The sequence below is a fragment of the Vespa crabro genome, chromosome 16, assembly GCF_910589235.1.
Source record: "Vespa crabro chromosome 16, iyVesCrab1.2, whole genome shotgun sequence".
NCBI classification, from domain to species: domain Eukaryota; kingdom Metazoa; phylum Arthropoda; class Insecta; order Hymenoptera; family Vespidae; genus Vespa; species Vespa crabro.
This window is the reverse complement of record NC_060970.1, coordinates 375,588-399,528: the sequence shown is the minus strand read 5'-3', so window position 1 is coordinate 399,528 and position 23,941 is coordinate 375,588. Positions and strand designations below refer to the sequence as shown.

General features: G+C 28.2%; 1 protein-coding gene across 1 annotated transcript; it reads left to right on the top strand.

Annotated features, from left to right (window-relative positions):
• The first annotated feature begins 11,260 nt into the window (after positions 1–11,260).
• Positions 11,261–12,784, top strand: LOC124429930. The gene is made up of 5 exons (XM_046975813.1): positions 11,261–11,548; positions 11,629–11,683; positions 11,800–12,285; positions 12,348–12,405; positions 12,517–12,784. The coding sequence occupies exons 1-5, from the start codon at positions 11,261–11,263 to the stop codon at positions 12,782–12,784; spliced, it is 1,155 nt and encodes a 384-aa protein (XP_046831769.1).
• Positions 12,785–23,941: the final 11,157 nt, after the last annotated feature.

Genomic DNA, 23,941 nt, shown 5'->3' with positions numbered 1-23,941 from the left:
TTGTTTTTATCTTTATTATCTTTATTATCGTAATTATTTTCACAATCGTTATTATAGTTATTATCGCTGTTAATGTGTTTCTCATTATTATTGTCATTAACGTAATTTTATTTATTATCTTTATTATCATCATTATTATTGTAATTATTATTATTATTTTTATCGTTACTATCGCACGTATTTTTATTATTCTTATTATCGTTATTATAATTATAATCGTTATAAACGTTATAAGAGATATAATTGTTATTATTGTTATTTTCTTTAATATCGATATTATTATTATTTAAATTTGTATTATTGTTATCGTTATTATTATCTTTAATATCGTTATAATTATACTTGAAGTTATTATTATCGTTATTGACTTTAATATCATTTAATCATTATTACCGTTAATATTTAGATAACACTTATTTTTATCATTATTAGCGTTTTTATCGTTTATATCGTTATTATTGTTATTAGTAGTTCTTTTATCGATATTATCGTTGTTATTAATATTATAAATATTATTAATGATATTATGGTTACTATCGTTATCATCATTATAATCTCTATATTTTATTATAATCGTTATTATTAATATTTTTATTATTATCGTTATAATCTTTAAAATCGTTAATATCGTTCTCATCGATATTATTGATATTATTATTATTATTATTATTATTATTATTATTATTATTTTTGTTGTTATTATCATTATTTATGTCTTAAACTTTTTTATTATAATTATTGTTCTTTTTCTTATTATGTATGTCATTATTGGTTTTACCTTCATTACCATTACTATCTTTAATATTTTTATTATTATCATTACCGTTATTATCCTTATTATTATTAATATTAATATTGTCATTATTATTATTATGACTATAATTATTATTATCTTTATTATCGTTATTATCGTTAATATCGTTATTTTTATTATTATTATTATTATTATTATTTTTATTTACGTTATTATTGCTATTCACGTTTTAGACGTTATCATTATTATTATCGTTATTATTATAGTAATCAACGATATTATCGGTATTATTTTTATTATCCATGTTATCATAATTATTATAATTATCGCTATTGCCGTTATTATCGTTAATAATATTTTTATTATTATCGTTATTGTAGTCTTTATCATTATTACCGTTGTTACCGTTATTATCGTTATTATTGTTATTTTTATTATTACCGTTATTATAATTGTTATTATTAATATTACTATTATCATTACTAATATTATTATTATTATTATTATTATCACAATAATCGTTAATATCTTTATTATTATTACAAGCGTTATTATCGTCATATTTATTATCGTTATAATTGAAATTACTATTATTATTATTGTTAATATTATCGTTATTGTCGTTCTCATAGATATTATTGATATTTTCATTATTAATCTTATTATTATTATAAACATTATTATCCTTATTTTCGTTTTAATCGTTAATATTCTTATTATCCTTTTCAATACATTTATTTATGTTATTATCGGAATTATCTTTAATTTCGTTATCGTTATTGTTGTAAATATCACTTTTGAAGTTATTACCATTATTAAAAATTAGTTATTATCGTTACTATAGTTATTATCGTTATTTTCATTATTATCGTTTATATATTTATTATCGTTATGTTTGTTATTATTTTTATAATTATTACTATTATAGATGTTATCGTTGTTATTATTTTTATTAATATTATTATTGTTATTTTCATTACTATCGTTACTATCGTTAAATCTCTATTCTTATTAAAATCATTATTATTAAGATTAATATTATTATCGTTATTATAGTTATGATCGTTATTATTTTTATCGATATTACCTTTATCATTACTAATTGCGTTATTAAGATCATTATTAACGTTATTAACGTTACTAACGTTATAATAGTTATTATAATCGTTATTATGGTTCTTATCGTTATTATTATGGTTATTATCGTTATTATCGCAATCAGTATTATTATCGTTATCATTATCGTTATTAAGGTTACTACCGTTTCTATCGTTATTATCGTTATTATCTATATAATTGTCATTATTATAATTAACGTTATTAGTATTATTATTATTATTATTATTACTATTATTATCGTCATTATTATCTTTAGTATCTTCGCTGTTATGATTTCAATTATTATTATCGTTATTATTAACGTTATTAACATTATTAATGTTATTATGGTTATTGGCCTTTTTATTGTTATTATTGGTAAGACAGCCATTATTATCGTTATTATCGTTAATGTTGGTATTATCGTTATTATTATATTTACCTTTATTAACGGTATTACCTTTATTATCGTAATTATTTTTTTATCCATATTATAGTTATTTTATCTTAATTATCGTTAATATCGTTTTTAATATTTTTGTAATTATTATGGTTTTAACGGTGTTATTATTATTATTATTATTATTATTATTATTATTATTTTTATTATTATTATTATTATTATTATTATTGTTATTATTATTATTACTATCGTTGTTGATGTTATTATCTGTATTACTGTAGTTATTAACTTTATTATCGTTATTATCGTAATTATCGTCATTATCGGTATTATCATTATAATCGTTATTACCGTTAATATCGTTATTATCGTCATTTTTATTATAATAGTTATTAATATTATTATTATTTTCTTTATTACCGCAAATATCGTTATTATTGTTATTATTATCGGTATTATCGTTATTATCGATATAATTTTTATTATCCTTAATGTCGTTATTATCGTTATAATTTTTATAATCGTTATTATTTTCGTTATTAACGTTGTTTTTGTAATTATCCTTATTATCCTTATAATTAATATTATCATTATAAACGTTATTATCGTTATTATCCTCATTATCGTTATTATCGTTAATACTATTTTTTTCATTATTATCATTATTATCATTATTATTATAATTATTATTTTTATTATCGTCATCATTGTTATTATTATTATTACTATCGTTGTTGATGTTTTTATCTGTATTACTATAGTTATTAACTTTATTATCGTTATTATCGTAATTATCGTCATTATCGGTATTATCCTTATTAACATTATTATTGTTACTATCGATATTATAAGTATTATGGATACTATTATTACCGTTATATTTGTTATTATTATTAATGCTATTATTTTTATTATCGATATTATCGTTACTATCGTTATAATCGTTATTTTTATCATGATCTAAATTATTATAAATATTATTATTATTATCGATAATTTTATTAATATCGTAATTGTTGTTCTTATCGTCAATATTCTTATGATCGTTATTATCACTATTATCTTTATTATTATTATTATTACCTTTATTATTATTATTATTTTCGATAGTAATATCATTTTTATCGTCTTTATCGTTATTATTATCGTTATTAAAGTTATCAACGATATTATTGATATTAACGTTTTATTCTATTTTATCGTTAATATAGTTACTATCGATATGATAATTATTATAATCGTTATTATCCTTATTATCGATATTATCGTCATTATCGTTACAATAGTTATAATTATTATCATTATTTTTATCATTATTGTCGTTTTTTTATATTATTATTATTCTTATTAATACTCTAGTTATTATTATCGTTAAAATCGTTATTATCGTTTTAATTTTCATTATCGTAATTGTTATCGTTATAATCATTAAACCGATACAATACCCAATATAATCCACCGATACAACTCCCAATATTATATCGTTATTATTAACGTTATTAACATTTTTATCGTTATTATTAATATTATTATTATTTTTATTTCTGTCATTATCGTTAATCATATTATAACTATTATTATTATTACTATTAAAGTTATTATTATCGTTATTATCGTTGTTATTAGTAATATTATTATTTTAATTATTATTATTATTTTATTATTATTATTATTATCGTTAATATCGTTAGTATCCATATTATCGGTATATTTATAATTTTCGTAATTATTATCAATATTATTATTACTTTTATTATCGACATTAACTTTATTATTTATATGATTAAAATTATCGTCATTATTATCGTTATTATCATCTTTATTGTTTTTATTATTTTTGAGGTTATTATTATCGTTAAGAACTTTCTTATCGTTTTATTGTAATTACCATTATAAATATGATTATCGATATTATTTTCGTTATCGCCGTTAGTATCGTGTTTATTGCTATTATCGTTATAAACACCATTATTTTTATAATTATTATTATGATTATTATTTTTGTTATTATTAATATTCATATTTTAATTATTATTAATATTATTATTATTTTTATTATCGTTCTTACCGTTCCTGTTATTAATATTATTAATATTATTATTATTAGTATTATTACTATTATTATCGTTAATGTCGTTATTATTTCTATTATCGTCAATATCGTGAATATCGATATTATTGTTATGTTTTCTATATTTAACATTATCGATAATATTTTTCATATTATTATTGTCGATATTTTCATTATTATCGTTATTATCGTCATAATTGATACAATAGTTATTATTGTTAATATCATCTTCGTTGTAATTATTATCGTTATTATTATTATCATAGTTATTATCGTTATAATGATTTTTATCATTATTATTATCCTTATTGTCATCATTATCGCTATAATTGTTATTTTAATTATCATCGTTATTATCATTATTATTATAATTCGTATTATTAGTAACGTTATTAACCTTATTATCGTATTTATCGTTATAATCGTTATTGTAATTATTAACTTTATTATAGATATTATCGTTATCATCGTTACTACTGCTATTATCGTTATTATCGTTAGTTTTATTATTTTTGTTATTATTATCAATTTTATAATTACCCTTATTATCGTTATTATCGTTATTCTTGTTTTATTATTATACCGCTATTGCCTTTATTATACTTATTATCAATTTCATCGTTAATTTTATTATTTTGGTAATTATTATTATTATTAATTTCATTATAATCGTTATTATTATTATTATCGCCATTACCGTTATAGACGTTATTCTTATTATTAACGTTATTATCGTTATTATCATTATTATTACTATTAACTTTATTATCATTATTTTTATTATGATCGTCATTATTATTATTATTAATATTATTATTATCGGTATTATCTTAAGTACCTTTATTATTTCTATTATCGTTATTATTGTTATTAATATTATTATTATTATCGTTACTAATTTCTTTATAATCATTATTATCGTTTTTATTGTTATAACTGTTATTATATTTATTATATTTATTGTAATTATTATTTTAATTATCGTTATAATAATTAATTTCGTTATTATCGTTTCTATTATTATTTTTATTATTTCTCTCATCGTTATTGTCGTTCCTATCGTTTTTATCCTTATTATCCTTATTATTATTATTATTACTATTATTATTATTATTATTATTATTATTATTATTATTATTATTGTTATTATTATTATTATTATCATTATCATCGTTGTTTTTGTTATTATCTTTATTATAGTTATTATCGTTATATTTGCTATTTTTATCATAATCGATTTTATTATTAATATTATTATTATTATCGATATTTTCGTTACTATCGTTATTATTATTAATTTTATTATTATCGTTATTATTATTATTTTTATCATTTTTATTGTAATTATCTTTACTATCGTAATTATTAATTTTTTTATCGTTATTATCGTTATTATCGTAAATATCATTTCGTTAGAATCTTTGTTATCTTTATTATCATTACTATTGTAATTATTGTTATTATATTTATTAATGTTATTATTGTTATTTATGTAATAATCGGTATTATTATATTATTATATTTAACTTATATTATCGCAAGTATCGTTATTATCGTTATTACTATTATAATTACTATAATTATTATAATTATTATTATTATTATTATTATTATTATTATTATTATTATTATTATTATTATTATCATTATTAAAGTTATTATCTTTCGCTCTGGAGCGCTTGCGCCATAATGTTATTGCTGTGAACGGTTCGCATTACTGAGTAGTTGACCCTGCAATAGGGAATGTTTCGAAGTAATTAGAAGTCATTTCTTGTTCTCTAAATTTTACAATGATGTTTATTATATTCAGTAATATCATCTTTCTTTTTAAAATATAAAGTGCATAATCAAAATTTATTTTTTAAAATATTTTATATTATTGTTCATGTAATATTTTTAATACAACGAAATTACTATAGTATTTTAAGCCGAACATAAATCGTGTTTGCTCTCACTCTCGAAAAATATTTTCTTAAATTTTCTTTCCCCATGAATAAAATTGGGTCTAAAAAATTAAATATTTAAAAAATCAACATATTATAACAAAGGCAGAAACTGAATATTTACTGATATATATCCGTCTCTGGTAATGTCCTAAAGAAGACTGAGACTGTGTATCGTTAAAACGAAACACAATATCGTCTTGTCGTTAGTGTTTTATTTCGTGATAGTTATTTGCTTTTAAGGCATGCAGCGTTGACAGATATTCGAATAAAAAGAGTATCTCATGTAAAAAATGAAATCAAAGTATATATGGTATGAACGTATATGTACCTTCTTCGTTCCCGAGCATCCGCTTTTTGGGATCATATATATATGCTCTTCGTACATGAATGATCATAATTCGAAGGTGTATATATAAGCCCGTCGGAGCGAAAGGGTTAATCCTTAATATCGTTATAATTATTCTTATCGTTTTTATCGTTATTATCGTTATTATCGCTATAATTAAGATTATCTACATTACTATCGTTATTAACGTTATTATCGTTATTATCGATATTATCGTCAATTTTAATATTACAGTTATTATTGTTATTATTTTTATCTTTAATTTCTTTATTATCATTATTACTGTGATTATCGTTAATATTGTTATAACCGTTAAAATCGTTATTGTTATTATTGTTATTACTGTTGTTATCATTAATATCGTAAATACCTCTGTTGATATTATTATTATTATTATTATTAATATTATTATTGTTATTATTATTTAATTATCGTTAGTATCGTTCTTATCGTTTTTATCGTTATAATCGGCAGTATCGTTATCAGCGTAATTATCGTTATTATTGTTATTATTATTTTAAACGTTATAGGCGTTGTTATTATTGATATTATTATTACTATTATTATTATTATTGTTATTGTCGTTATTATTGTTATTATTGTTATTATCGTTATTTTCGATATTATTACTATTATTATTTATATTATTATTATCACTATTAGTTTCGTTATTATCATTACAATTATCCTTGACGTTATTATTATCGTTATTAACGATATTATCGGTATTATTAATATTATTATTGTTCCATTATTATCTTTATTATCGCTATTATAGTTAATATCGTCAATTTTATTATTATCCATATTATTATTTTTATCAATATCATTATTATTTTTATTATCGTTATTATCGTTGGTATAGTAATTACCGGCATTGTTGTTATTAACGTTATTTTTATTGAAATCGTTATTCTAATTATTAATATTATTATCTTTATTATGGCAAGTAACGTTATTTTTGTTATTATCGTTATTATCTTTATTATTTTTATTGTTATTAGTATTACTATTATCGTTATTATTTCCATTATTGACGTTATTATCCTCCTTATCGTTATTATCGTTAATATCGTTACAATAATTATTACCTTTTTTATCGTCATTATCCTTAATATCGTTATTATTAGTGTCATAGATATTATCGTTATTATCATTATTATCGATATAAATAAGATTATCGTTATAATTATTGTTAATGACGTTATTATCGTTATTACCGCTATTATCGTTATTATCGTTATTATTATATTCTTCTTTATTATCTTTATTATTATTATAATTATTATTATAATTATTTGCACCATCGTTATTATCTTCATTTTCGTTATTATTATTATTATTATCATTATCGCCTTTATCATTATTATCGTTATTGTCGTTATTATTATTATTTTTATAAATATCAATATTATCGTTATTATTGTTATTATCGTTATTATCGTAATTAACGTTATAATCCTTATTATCGTTATTGTCGTTATTATCGTTAATATTGCCATTACCATTCTCATCGTTATTATTATTATTCTTAATATTAACGTTAATATTGTTATTTTTATTATAACCGTAATCATCATTATTATTATTATTATCATTATTAGCGCAAGCATCGTTATTATTGTTATTATCGACTTTATCGTTATTATTTTTATTATTATTAGTATTCTTATTATCGTTATAATTACTGTTACTATCGTTGTTATGGTTATGATTTTTATTATCTTTTTTATTATAATTATTAACGTTATTCTCGATCTTAGCTTTATTATTGTTATCATTGGCATTACCATTATTAATACCGTTATTATCATTACAATCTTTATTATTTTTATTATCCTTAGATACGCTATTTTCATCATTATCGATTCTATTATTAATATTATTATTATTATTGATGTTTTCGTTTTTGAAGTCGTTATTGTTGATATTTTTATGATCCTCATAATCGTTGTAATCATTATTATCGATTTTATCGTTATTACAGTTTAAATTATAATTATGGTTATTATCGTTATTATCGTTACAATCGATATTTTTATTTTTATCTTTATTATCAATATTATAATTGTTATCGTTATTATCATATATCGTTACTATTGTAACTAATATCGTTACTATTATCGTTACAATTGTTATTATTGTTATTATCGTTATTATTTTCATCTGTCCTATCACTTATATTATTTTACTTATTATTATTAATGTTATTATCGTTATATCGAAATTATCGTTATTATCGTCATTTTCTTTGTAAGCGTTCTTAACGTTTTTATCGTTATCATTATTATTATTTCTATTATTGTATCGAAATTATCTTTATAATCGTTATTATCTCAATTATTGTTAACTTTATTGTTACTGTTATTATTATTATTATTACTATTATTATTATCATTAATATCTTTACTTTCATTATTATTGTTATTATCGCTATTATTATTATTATTATTATTACTATTATTATTATTATTATTATTATTATTATTATTATTAATAATAATAATATAGTATCTACCGTTCATAATGTTATTATTGATTTTATTATCGTATACAGGTTATTAATGTTATCATCGTTATTGTCTTTATTATCCTGATTATAGTTAATATCGTTATAATCTTTTTTATCTTTATTATCTTTATTAATATTAATTTTGTTATTACTATCATTATTATTATTAATATCATTATTATTGTTAACATAATTATTATAATTACTATTATCGATATTACCGTTCTTATTATTATTATTATTGTTATTATCGTGACTCTCGTTATTACCGTTATATTATCTACTTTTATTACTACCGTTATTTTTAGTATTATTACTATTATCGTTATTATCCTAACAATCATAATTATCGTAATTTTAATCCGATCGGATGTACCTATTAAATAATATTTTCGATAAACATCTAATTATTTTAACAATCTTTAGTGTATGACGGATGGAGTAAAGTATTATTTAAACAATAGTACATTTATTTAGACATAAAAAATTTGGACAAAAAACTAAAATAATTTTAATATGATATACGAATACTTCAAAGATCTTATTTCTCCACGATTGTGGGGTCGAAAGTACCTAGTGGATTCAAGCACAAAATCAAATCATTTTAGATTGACAATCTGATCTTACTTTGGAATTTTATTCCTATCATTGTAACACACAATTTCAATATCAATATGGAAAAGTCGCTGAAAGAAAGCACTACCCCAGGTGGCAGCTCAGAAGGAAAATCCACTATTGCATTATGCAATGCATCGGGACCTAGGGTTTTGGTGAGTCCCAACATCTGCAATAAGGATGAGTAGGAGCATCCTTGGAATCCTTCCAGACTTAAGATTGAAAAGAAGTTTTTTCGGGCTCTTTAAATGTGATTTCTTTGATAAAGTTTGGTAATCAAAAGGAATTAGAACTACTTCTGGATAGAAATGATATACAAATTTTATCAGATCGGGGACAAGATTTTTTTTGGCTAAAAATGTTACAGAAACAAAAGACTATAGAATCTTTAAAGGCAAGCCTACGATTAAAATTATGAAAGGAATGTTAATCTTGGGAACAGCCTTTTATATCCATAAAGATTATTAAACTGGGTAACTAAATTCTAATTCCGCTAAGTAAGAATCTCTCTTTCGAAAATGAAATGCAAAAATAAATTATACACTTTTATTAATTGTCATGCACCAATAAGTAAAGACAACAAAGAGAACCAAAATAAAGTAGAGGGATTCTGGGACCTTTTGGACGATGAAATGTAATCTCAATGTTATAAAATTCCAAAATCAAATGTAGTGATATTACTTGGAGATTTGAATGACGAAATAGGAAGAGAGAATTGATAGTCCAATAGTGAGAATTGATAGAACAATAGAGAATATGCTGCACAATAAAGAACAAATAGAAATGGAATGTGATTGCTTACTATTTGTAAGAACTTTCAAATGAAGGTAATGTCGACTTCCTTCCAGAAATTGCCAAGAAGAGCTAAAACATGGATTTCTCCAAATCCAATGCTAGGTGAATTTCAAAAAGATCGTGTAGCAATATCCAAAGGAAATATGACGGAAATTATGAATGTCAAGGTATGAAGAAGTAGAGAATTTGACTCTGATCACTATTTGTCTAAAATTCAACACAAATTCTTTCCCAACAGAAATCACAGAAGTGGGGAAAAAATAATAAAGTAAAATACACATGGACTCCAAATTACAAAAGAAACTATGGAAACATTTCAGGGAGAAATAAAAGTAACTCATTATGGGAAGTGCCAAGATTTATCTAAAGAAATAACCAACGCAGCCCAGAAAACATTTTGATCGGCCAAGCATAGAAAAAAACCTTGGTGGAACAAAATATGTGAAGATGCACTACAGGATAGAAGAAAACTTTGGAAAAAGTGCAAATGCTCGGGGAAGACTGAACACCATGACCAATTCAAACAACAAAGGAAAGACACTGCTAGAATAATAAGGGGAGTTAAAGTATCTTTCGAAAAATCACAATTTATCGACATGCAAAACAACTTTACTAAAAATAATTCACGAAATTTCTATCAGACTTTTAAGAGTTAATTAAAGGCGTATCAAGCGCCTAGAACATACTACAAAGATGAAAATGGTAAACTTGTCCTAAGCAATGCGGAAAACTGAAATACTTGCAAAATACTTCGGTCAACTTATAAACTTTCCTGAACCGAAACATAAATTGGAATTCTCTGAAACAACTGAAAATCTGGAAGAAGATATACCACCTAATGCTGAAAAAATTAAGGAAGCAATTAAAAATCTAAAAAATAATAGAGGTAGTGGGGAATACTCTATAACAGCTGAATTTTTGAATTGGTCTCTGTCAAAAATCATTAAAGAGCTGAAGATAATCTTCGAAGATATTTGGAGAACAGAGAGGTTTCCAGAAGAGTGGAAAGTAGCACTAATTCCCCCATTACTTAAAAAAGGGGAAAAACTGAACTATGATAATTATATCTTCTGCAAACTGCATTCAAGGTAATCTCAAATATATTGCTGAATAAAATAGAAACAACACTTGATAAGCAACTGGGCGAGTATCTAGCTTGATATCGGAAAGATAGAACTTGTACAGAACAAATTTTTAACTTAAAATACATATTTCGCCATAGAATACTGAATTCAAAGATATATTTATAAAATGTATAGATTTTAAAAAGGCAATTGACTCTGTTGATACAGAAACCTTAGGTAAAGCAATACGTGAATTTGGAGTTAAAAATAAATTGACAAACTTAATACGTGAAACATTCACTGACACGATTTCAAAAGTAAAATTTATGAGTGAGATATCTAATCCTCTTGAGATAAATACAGATGTAAGGCAAGGTGATGGTTTATCTCCTCTTCTGTTCAACTGTGTTCTAGAAAAAATTGGAAGAATTAGAAAGATAAAGTTAATAGAACAAAACATTCCGACAGTAACTTTGGGTAGAAAAAACAAAGGCATTGAAATATGTTGCCTAGCATTTGCAGACGATATTGCTAAAGTGTCAGACAACCTAAGTAGTGTAACAACACAAATCAATCCCTTGGATGAAATACCTAACAAAGCAGGTTTGAAAATCTCCGTAGAAAAAATTAAAATTATTAACAACATCAAGAACGCACCAAAACTTTTATCTAGAGATATTGGTGCATTGGAAAAAATAAAGAAATTCAAATACCTAGCAGAAATAATTCAAGAAATGGTTTAGAAAAATCTGCAGTAGAAGAGAGGTTACGAAAGATGGAAATAGCGTATGGTATCACAAAGTATTTTTACAACAAAAAGTGTTTATCTAAAAATCTTAAAATAAGACATTACGCTACAGTAGTGAATCCAGAATGCATATAAGCGAGTGAATGCTTGTTACTAAATTAAAGATTAGATAAACTAGAAGTACTAGAAAGGAGAATCATGAGGAAAATATTAGGTCCAGTGAAAACAACAAAAGTATGGAATTTAATATCTAATGACGACATATACAGGAACAAAGAAGACATGACAGAAACGATAAAGAATGGAAGACTTCAATTTTTTGGCTATATCTACAGAATAGATGAGTCCCGATTATCAAAAAGGATACTCATGTATCTTTGGGAGGAAAAGGCAACAACTAGCTTTGATTCGAGAGTTAAAGAAATAATATAAGTGCGGAAGAAATAACAGACAGAGATTTTTAGAAAGAGGTTATTAAAAATGGATGGTTTTCAAGGAAGATTGAAGAAGGAACCTGGTGCGAAGTGATCTGAGGACAGAAAGAAGCATCATAGTGAAAAGATGAAGGAATATTGGATGGAACTGAAAGTAAAACAGCTAAGTGAGAAGAATTGAAATTGGCACGTGATCCCTAGCAGACCTCATCGAAAGAAGAAGAGGAAAGAATTATCGTTATAAAAGTTATTATGGTTATTATTGTTATTATCGTTACTACAGTTATTACCGTTATATTCCGAATTACCCTAACTATCGTTATTATCAGTATTTTTAAAATTACCGTTATTATTATCATTATTATAATTACCGTTATTATCTTTACAATCATTACATTTATTATTATCGATATTAATAATATTATTATTATATTCGATATTATCGTTATTATCGTATTATAGTTATTATTGTTATTCTTCTTATAATTGTTATTATCGTTATTATTGTTATTATTACTATCAACGGTATTATCGTTGTTATGTCTCGCAAGTTATGTACCTTAATAGAGCTAACTCCAAAGTATGTAAGCTATTCCGACACTTGCAGGTGATTTGTGCCCATTTCGGCCCTTACTTGGGCAGTTCAATTGGCTCGGCATTTGCACCGAGTGTCGAATCGATATTTCAAATGCTCACTTACCTCTTGGGAAGACAATCCAAGCTGATGGTGGAGACTTATTTCCAGATATTTGGGGGTCCTCTGATCCAAAATCTGAAGGTCCAGTGGGGGTATCCACCTTCTAGAGAGCTGCAGGGGAATCAGGCGGTATGAGGGAAAATTTTCTTTCTCTTCTTCAATTGATTCAACACCCAAAGTATCGTTATAAAGTTCGGTTTCGTGCTAAAGCTCCTTTAACAGACGACGTAGTTGATATTTTCTACCGCAGCGACGTACCTTCGGCATTAGGAGGGTAAGTAATAGGAAGAGGTGTTTGTTTGGTGGTAGGAGAGAAAGAGAAAAGTGTTTTATTATTATTTATATACATTATTATTTATTACGACAATTTTATAGCAGGATACTCGTGCGGTTCGTCCTCACCGAGCAATAAGGATTGATGAATGTATGGATATAAAGAAATCATGCACTGGTTAACAATAACAATTTTATTTATGTATTAAATGTTTCACTAAAGTACACAGATTAATTACACCTTTGGATGATGTTCCGCACGCGAACGTAGTTATTTTATTGTTTTTAATAAAGAATTTAATTTTAATTTTAATTGACGGGTTCTAACTTATTTAATTGACAAAGATAAACTCTAGCGTAAAATTCAAAGTTGGATAATGACTGCTTAAGGCTCGAGACTAGGAGCTTGCGTCTTGTTGAGTAAGGCTGCGAACGATGATTGTCTGACGACGCTCTTTGCTCCTGCTAGGGCGAGTCCGGTTGACGTCACTGCGCATGTGCGCCGCTCGAGCCTGCCGCCTAAGTGCGGTGGTGGTGGGACACGCCGTTCGCGCTTGCCGTCTGAATGCGGTGGTGGTGAGGCAGAACTATGCGAGCGTTCCTTTATTACCTCTTCCAAGTATTGCGTTCACACGGTGCTTATCACCGGATGTAATTCTGGGAGCTCTTAGCCCCTGGAATGTTGTTATCAGCAGGTGTGGTTCCGAAAATAATGTCGATATCGTTGTTGTTAATAGTTGGAACGCAGGATGTTAAAACCCATATCACCAGATGTCGTCTCGCCATAATCGATAAGTATGTCTCGCAATAATTTATTACATTTATTTAGAGATATTTCTCGCATTAATTTATTAAGGTTGTTGAACATTAATTCATTAGGGTAATTGTTAATTTTATTATAGTGTTGTATGTATATGTGTGTATTTTGTTAACATAGGTCCCAATATGTTCGCTAATTATTATTATTATTCTTTTATGTGTTTTATGTATTATTAATAAGAAGGTGCTGGTAGTAACAGGAGTTTATAAGGTATCTTAGCTAATATTGCTAGTAGTAAAATTATCCAAATTTTGAATATATATAATAATATTTAGCCTATGAATGAGCGATATTAATTTTGAAGGATGATCCCCTTCACTTAAGCTAGCTTATGTATTAATCTTTCATTTATACTATAACTTACATATGATATTCCTTTTTTTTTATTTTACATACGTTGCTTGTCGCGGGATGTAACAATTCTTATTATTATTATAATTATTATTTTCGTTATTATTATCGTTAATATCGTTATAATTGATATTATCGCTATTATCATTATTATCGTTATTATAATTATTTTCATTATTATTATTACCCCCTGTGGGTAGGGGGAAGTAGAATACTCCCACATTACTCCCTGCTTGTCGTATGAGGCGACTGAAAGAGACTGTGTGAATGGCGTGTGAATGTTATTTTAAGGCTATTCATACCTTTGTACTTCTTTTGTTTCCTTTTCTATTCCTTCTCTCACACTCAAGTTTCCTTCCGTTCCTCTCCTTTCCTTTGGGGAGCTTGCCTCCCAATAATATATTTCGTATGATGTATAGTACAGAAAATGGCAAAAGCGGGCGTGGGAGGAACACCCATACCACTGCGGTGTCAGGTAGTGTCAGGCCAGGCCACCCGCCGTCGTCATCCAGCACCTGCCAGGAGCTTGGGGTAGGCAACCTGGCCCCAGCTCTGGATATTGCAACAGGAAGAACACGACAGGTAGGCGACCTGGCCTGCGGTGTCTATATCACAAGAAAGGGTACGATATGAAGAAAGCCACTTAGTGGAGTGGCTATTGGCTGCCAGGGCCATCGATAGCACACGGTTCTCCGGCCTGACGTCACCTATCCAGCCTGCGATGGGGACACCACAAGATGTAGAGAGTGAGAAACTCGCGCAAGCGAAAGTTCTCCTTGCCAAAATGAAGGTGGCTATTACTAGACAGTTCAAAGTAAACAACGCTATTAAGTAAGGGCTTCCAGAACTAGAGAACATCATAGACAGTCTCGAGTTCACTTATAAATTTCGAACAAAGGTCAATAAGCGAGCGAGGACCCTCGCCAGAGTTTCTCAGAGCCCTGGGGCAAATTCTATAACTGATGCTGGTGCAATTAAGAGAATAGCCACAAGCCCGCCGCAGTTGCCTGAAGAGAGCCTCAAAAGACCGATGCAAGAGACGACGACGTCTCTTGCCACCACGTAGACGGAGTTCGAGAAGAAGAGAAGAAATAAGGATAAAACTTCGAAGATGGCGGCGGAACATCCACAGCAAGAGAAAAAGAAGCCGATCAAATCGAAGGATAGGCCGAGAAATGAAACGAGGCCGGACGCGATCCTCCTGAAACCTCCGCAATGTCAATCTTACACAGACATAGACGGAGCCATCCAACAGCGCTTCAAGACTAGCGCCGCAGAGGTAGACGTTAGATCGGTCCGGCAGACCAGAACCGGAGGGGTTCTCCTCGAACTGAAGAATACCATTGCGCATATCAGGGCCTCATTCGCAGAAACCCTAAGGAAAAGAAGTAGGAGAAACGATCAGCATCACGGAACAGGTCCCTAGAGCTACGCTGGAGATACGGGACTGCGATTGCTGCGCATCGTTGGTGGAAGTCGAGGAGACCCTAAATAGGACCATGCCAGTCTACTCGGGGAAACTTGAAGATAGATTGATTAACCCCAACGCGAGACAACAATGCCTGGCCCTCGTCAAAATAGAAGAAGAAGCAGCTGCGAAGCTTTCAAAGGCCGGCCGAGTGCTGGTCGTCTTCGACAGCTGCAGGGTCAGGTGAAGAACAGAAGTGAGGCGATGCTACCATTGTTTCGATTATGGTCAATATAACGCCTCGTGCAAAGGCCCTGATGGGAGAAAATTTTGATATTTCTCTGGCGAGCATAAGATCAAATATTGCTAGGTCAGAGAGGCTTCTTACTACCTGTGCAACCATAACGTTGATGTACCTAAGAAGCACCGGGCGGGATCAAGGTCCTGCAAAGCTTTCCAGGAGTCCCATGCAACAGCCAACAAGAAGAAACAAGGATGAGAGTACTTCAGGGCAATCTTAAAAGAAGCAGGGCGGCACACCACCTTCTAACCCAGGTGAGACATAACTCCACGACTTATTTCAGCGTATATCTCTCCCCGAACGTCCGGAAAGACTACTTCCAGACCAACCTGGACGATCTGGAAGACGCGTTCCTGGAAATTCAAGAGGATCTCATTGTGACTGGAGACCTCAAAGCCAAAGCTCTCGAATGCGTGGAGGCCAGGCCGGACTCCAGAGGAAAACGAATCATGGAGGTGGCGTCGAGACTACAGCTATCAGTATTCAACACAGGCTCGACACCAACCTTCCGAAGGCGGGACTACAGAGTGACGATCCCGGACGTACCTCTAACCAACGAACAACTTGTGGCAAGAGGCGCAGGCTGGCGGGAAATTGAGGATTATACCGGGAGCGAACATCAGTACATCCTTTTCGATGTACACGTTGGGTGGTCAGCCGTGATAAGAGTCGAACGACCTACCACCGTTGGACCATTGCAAGAATGTATCGAGAAAGGATGTCCTCGATCATAGAAGAATGTTGGAGATACCATCAATTTGTTTCCGCGCGTCTATCGCCACCTGCACAAACAAGGATGATTACTGCAGTAACTATGCAGCTCATCCAAAAGGCTTGCGAGATAGCGGTGCCAAAAAAGAGAACAAAACGGCAGAGGCATCCTGTATACTGTTGGATGAGCGAGATCGCAGATCTTCGTAAGAAGTGCATAAGGTTTTGCCGTTTAGCACAACGAGCGAAGGGACGCGACCTCGACGCTGCTCTCTTGGTTGCAGAGTATCAAGCGGCCAAAAAGTCTTTGAAGAGTGTCATGAAGGTCAGTCAACTTCGGTGCTGGAAGGAGCTGTGCCAGAATATCGATCGGGATCCGTGAGGATTAGGGTACCAGATCGTCACTCGAAAGCTGGGGACTCGTACGCAAGGGATCCCACAGGATGCGAGGACGTTGGAATACATTGTGCATACTCTATTCCCCTCACACCCGAAGAGAGAAATTAGCAGGGCTGCGCCTGGCATAATCGAAGGGCCACAATTTACAGAATAAGAGCCGCATTTTTTCACATTCTATGTGGAACAAGAAATCTCCAGGTCCTGACGGTCTTCCATCGGAAGTAATTAAAACTGTCGCGCAGAGTCACTCTGAGCTCTTGCTAAACATGTACATCATTTGCCTCAGGTGGAGCACCTTCCCCGGCACGTGGAAGAAAGCGAGGCTTGTGCTGATCAGCAAGGGCAATGGTCCAGCAGTGGCAGCTTTGTCATACAGGCCTATTTCTATGCTCGATACGGCTGGCAAGTACCTGGAGAAGCTGCTTGTGTCATGACTGCACGCAGCCGTGAGGGCATCGAGGGATCTTGTCGCCCGCCAGTATGGATTTCTATCCGGCCTCTCCACCAGCCACGCAGTCACGGCCGCCAAAATGACGGAACGAGGGATTCACCATTCCAGCCCTTTGTGTCTGCTGGCCTCCTTAAACGTGAGAAATGCCTTCAAGTCCCACAGGTGGGACTTGGCATTTGAAGAGCTCGATCGTAACTTCAGTGTCCCGTAGTACTTACTCCGATTTCTCGGGGACTACTTGAATAAATGCTTCCTAGAATACAATACAAGCAATTTTCCGAGTAGCTTAGAGTTGATATCGGGGACAGACCAGGGCTCCATACTGGGATCGGATTTCTGAAATATTTTCTAGGACGGAATCCTTCGTATGGTAGTCCCTAAATGTGCTTTCTTCGTTGGGTACGCAGATGACATTGCAGTTGTCATAAATGCAAGAGATATGGAGGGTGCACAGCTGCTGTTCTTCCAGGTCATACGCAGAGTCATTTTCTTGATTGAAGACCACGGGCTATCCGTAGCAGTGCAGAAGCCAGAGATCGTGCTACTTACGATGAAGCACATCAACACCTTGCGCAGCTTCATCTTAGGAGACGCGGCGGTCCAGACTAAGTCGGCTGTCAAAAACTTAGGTAGAACGCTCGACAACAAGCTCAATATCGGACAGCACATAATTAGTGAAACCGACAAGGCGGTAAAAGTAATAGCCTCGCTTGGTACACTCATGGCCAACGTCAACGTTCCTCGACCGTGCATGAGGCGACTACTGAGGTGCGCTACTGAAGCAGTGTTGCTGTATGGCGCGGAGGTCTGTGCCGAAGTACTGCGATACGTGACATACCGCAAGCGCATAGCGGTGGTACAGAAGAGGGTCGCTCTCCGAATCTCGTGCTCCTACTGCACAGTCTCTGAGCCCTCGGTGGTAGAGATTGCGGGGTTAATCCCAATCAATCTACTAGACCAGGGGGAGACAATTTGTCCACCAACAAATGCCCTTTCTGGGAAAGGAAGATGCAACAAGGTTCGCCAGGTCTAGCAGTTTCATGACCTGGTAAAGCAGATGGGAACGAGAGCCTAAGGGTAGTTGACCATCCGACTCATCAGTCTGCTAGACAGCTGGCTAAACCGGGAGGCTGGGGAGATCGACTTATATCTCACCCATTTCTTGACAGGGCATGGACTCTTCTGCTCCTACCTTGCAGAAATGAGGAATGTAGCAGACGGCAACTGTCCCAATGGCGACTCGACCATCAACGACGCCTACCACACATTCTTCAAATATGCCCGTTGGAGCGACGAACTTCTCACCTTGGAGCAAGACCTCGGAGTAATCTCTCCGGGCAACGTTGTCGAGAAAATGCTTCGAGTCCAGGAGAATTGGAACGAGGTGGCATGGTATGACAGGAACATCTTGCAAAGGGAAGAGATGAAGATGTTCGGCCCATAGATGCGCCGCGAACGTTGCTCCAGTCTTCTGTCCCGTAGAACGGTAGAGTCCCGTATAGGGACCTGATGCAATGACGCCATCCCGAAGTAATTCCACTTGGCGGTTCCGGGATAGTTTTACAATGCCACTAAGTTGGATATGAGTTTACTCGGTAGTGCCTATTCCAACGATGAGCGCGACACTTCATGGACTTAAGTGGCGGACCCAAAGTGTCCCTATGGCGGATGGGGTCTCTGAGTTAGTGCCTACAGTTTGGTATTCTCAGACCATCAAAAGAAAAATTATTATTATGATTATTATCATTATTATTATTATTATTATTATTATAATTATTATTATTATTAGTATTAGTATTATTGTTATTATAATTATTATTATAATTATTATTATTATTATTACTATTATTAATACAGTTATAATTATCGTTATTATCGTCACTGTTATGAATACTATTATTATTGTCGTTATTAGTATCGTTATTAGTAGTTATTATCGTTATGATCGTGATTTTAATCGTATTTTCCTTATAAACATAATCTTCGTAATTATCGTTATTATCGTTATAATCATCGTTGTTATTATATTTATTAACCTTATTATCGATACTATCCTTACTATTGTCGTTATTAAAGTTATTAACGGTATTTTATTTATTACGGTTATAATTGTTATTATTCTTATTACCGTTATTATCGTTATCAACTTTATTACCGTTATTATCTTTATTATCGTTGTTAATATCGTTATAATCGTTATTATTTTTATTTTTACTATTATCGTTATTATTATTATCAATATTATTTTTTTTATCGTTAGTATTATTATTATCGTTATAAATATTATTGTTTTTGCATCTATTTCTATTATTATTATTATATTTATTATCGTTATTATCGTTATTATCGTTATTATCGTTATTATTATCGTTATTATCGTTATTACAGTTATTATTATTAATATAGTTATTATTATCCTTGTTACCGTTATTAAAGTTATTATCGTAATTATCGATATTATGTTTATTATGTTTATTTTTTTTATTTTCGTTATTAATATTATTATTATTATTATCGTTATAATTTTCGCTGTAATTGTTACTACTATTTTTATCGTTATTAAAGTTATATTGGGTAAAATATTTATCATCCTTATTATCGTTATTTTATTATTATCGTCATCATTACAGTAATATACGTTATTTCCTATATTATCGAATAATCACTATTATCGCTATTATAGTTGCTATCGCTAATACTATTAATAAATACAATAATATATTAATATTATAATTCTCTTTATTATCGTTATAATTATTGTTATCGTTAATAACGCTATTTATTATAATTATAATTACCATATTAAAGCTTTATCGTTATTATTATTATTATAATTATTATTATTATTCTAATTATTATTATTACTTTAGTTATTATTGTCGCAGTTACCGTTACTATTACTATTATCGTTCTTATTAGAGTTATTAACATTATATTCGTTAATATCTTTATTATCGTTATTATTATTATTATCGTTTTTAATATTACTATTATATTTTATAGTGTTATTATTATTATCGTTAATATTATAGAAATTATCGTTAATATCGTTAATTTTATTATTTTAATATTACTGTCATTAACTTTAATAACATTACTGTTACCGTTGTTATCGTTATTATCGTTATTATTACCGTTATTATTCTTATGATTGTTATTATTATTATTATCGTTATTATTATTATTAACGTTATTGTTGTCTTTATTAACATTATAATCGTTATTAATATTATTATTGTTATTATACTCTTTATTATCGTTACTATCGTCATTATGGTTATTATTATTATTGTCATTATAGTTATTATTGTATTTATTGTAATTATCGTTGTTATCGTTATTTACATTATTATTATTATTACCGTTATTAGTATCGTTATTCTCGTTATTATTTTCACTATCGTTATTACAATAGTTATTATCGTTATAATCGTTATTATTATTATTATTATCCTTATTATTATCGTTATTATGGTTTTTAACGTTATTATCGCTATTAACGTTATTATCGTTTTTTTCTTTGATATTATCTTATTGTAGTTATTATTATTTTTATCGTTATTAATTTCGTTATTATCGTTACTATGTCTATTATCTTTATAATTATCGTTATAATCGTTATTACCTTTTATATTATCATTATTGCTATTTTTATTATTTTCGTAATTATTATTATCATAATTATTATTATTATTATTATTTTTATCGTTATTAATGCCGCACTTAGTGCTACTATTATTATTAACTTTATTATTAACGTTCGTTAAGGATATTATCGTTATTACATTTATTATTAGTGTTATAATCGTTATTATCATTTTTATCTTTATTATTATCGTTATTAGTTTTATTATCGTTATTATCGTTATTATCGTAATTTTCTATATCATCGTTATTTTTGTTATTATCTTTATCTCTAATGCTTTTACCGTTATAATCGTTATTAACGTAATTATTATCTTTATTATCGTTATTATCCTAATTATCTTTATTATTATTGTTATTATAGTTATTTTTATTATTATCGTTATTACCGTTAATTACGTTATTATCGCCTTTATTATCGTTATTATTATTCTTATCGTGTTTTTTGTCGCTTTTATAGTGACTATTACTCTTATTGTTATTGTTATCTATATTTCTATTATTATCTTCATTATTACAATTATTATTATTTTTATTATTTCTATTATCTTTGATATTAAAGCTTTCTTTATTATCGTTATTTTTATTATTATCGTTATTATTATCGTTATTATCTTTATTTTCGTTATTATTTTTCTTATTATTTTATTTTCGTTGTTATGGTTACTATTATTATTATCGTTATTATTACTGTTGTTTTTATAATTATCGCTGTTATTGCTATTATTATTAATATTATATTTGTCGATATTGTTATTGTTATTTTTATAATTATCGTTCTTATTATTATTACTATTATTATTATTATAATTATAATTATTATTATTATAAATATCATCATTATTATCTTTATTAACTTCATGACCTTTATTATCCTCATCATTGTTATTATCGTTATTATCGTTATAATCCTTATTATTATCTATCTTATCGTTATTATTATCATTATTATCATTATTATCGTTATTATTATAACTATAATTATTATACTTATTATTTTCGTTATTATTCTTACTATCGTTTTTATCTTTATTATTACCTTTATTGTCGTTATTACCGTTACTTCTGCTATTATGTTTATTTTTACTGCTATAATCGTTAATATCGTTATTATTGTTATTATTGAAATTATCTTTATTATCATTGTTAATATTATTATTATTATTATCGCTATAATTTTCGTTATTCTCGTTATTATTTTAACTATCGTTACTACAATCGTTATTATCGTTATAATCGTTATTATTATAATTATTATCGTTAATAACGCTATCGTGGCTACTATCCTTATTAGCTTTATTTTTATTTTTATTGCATTTATCGTTATTATTGTTATTAATATTGTTTTAAGGGTATTTTCTTTATTATCATTATATTTATTATCATCGTTATTATTATCATAATTAAATTTATTACCGTTATTATCTCTATTATTGTCATTACCGTCATTATTATTATTATCGATATTATTATTGTTAATATCTATATAAATGATTTTATTATTATTATCGTTATTAATATCTTTATTATGGTTATTTTATTTATTATCGTTATTATCGTTGTTGTCGTTGTTACCGTTAATAAAACTGCTATAGTTATAAATATTATTATTATTATCATAACTACTGTTACTATTATTATCGTTATTATATCGTTATTACAATCGTTATTATCGTTATTATTATAGTCGTTATTATTATTGTTATTATCGTTATTTTTACCGTATTATCATTACTATCGTTGTCATCGTTATCGACGTTATTATCGCTATTATCGATATTATCGTTATTTTCGTTAATTTTATTATTACCGTTATTATTATCATTATTATTATTATTATTTTTTTATTCTTTGTAACGTTATTAACGAAAATATCTCTTTTATCGTTATTATTGTTATTATTATTTTTATTGGTATTATAAACTTTATTATCGTCTTAATCGTTATTATCATTAATATTATTATTTTCGATACTTGTATTATAATCATAGTTATTATAATCATCCTTAATATCATTTTTATTAAAGTTATTATCGTTATTATCGTTATAATCGTTCTTGCTATCGTTTTAATCTTTATAATCGTTATTATTTATATTA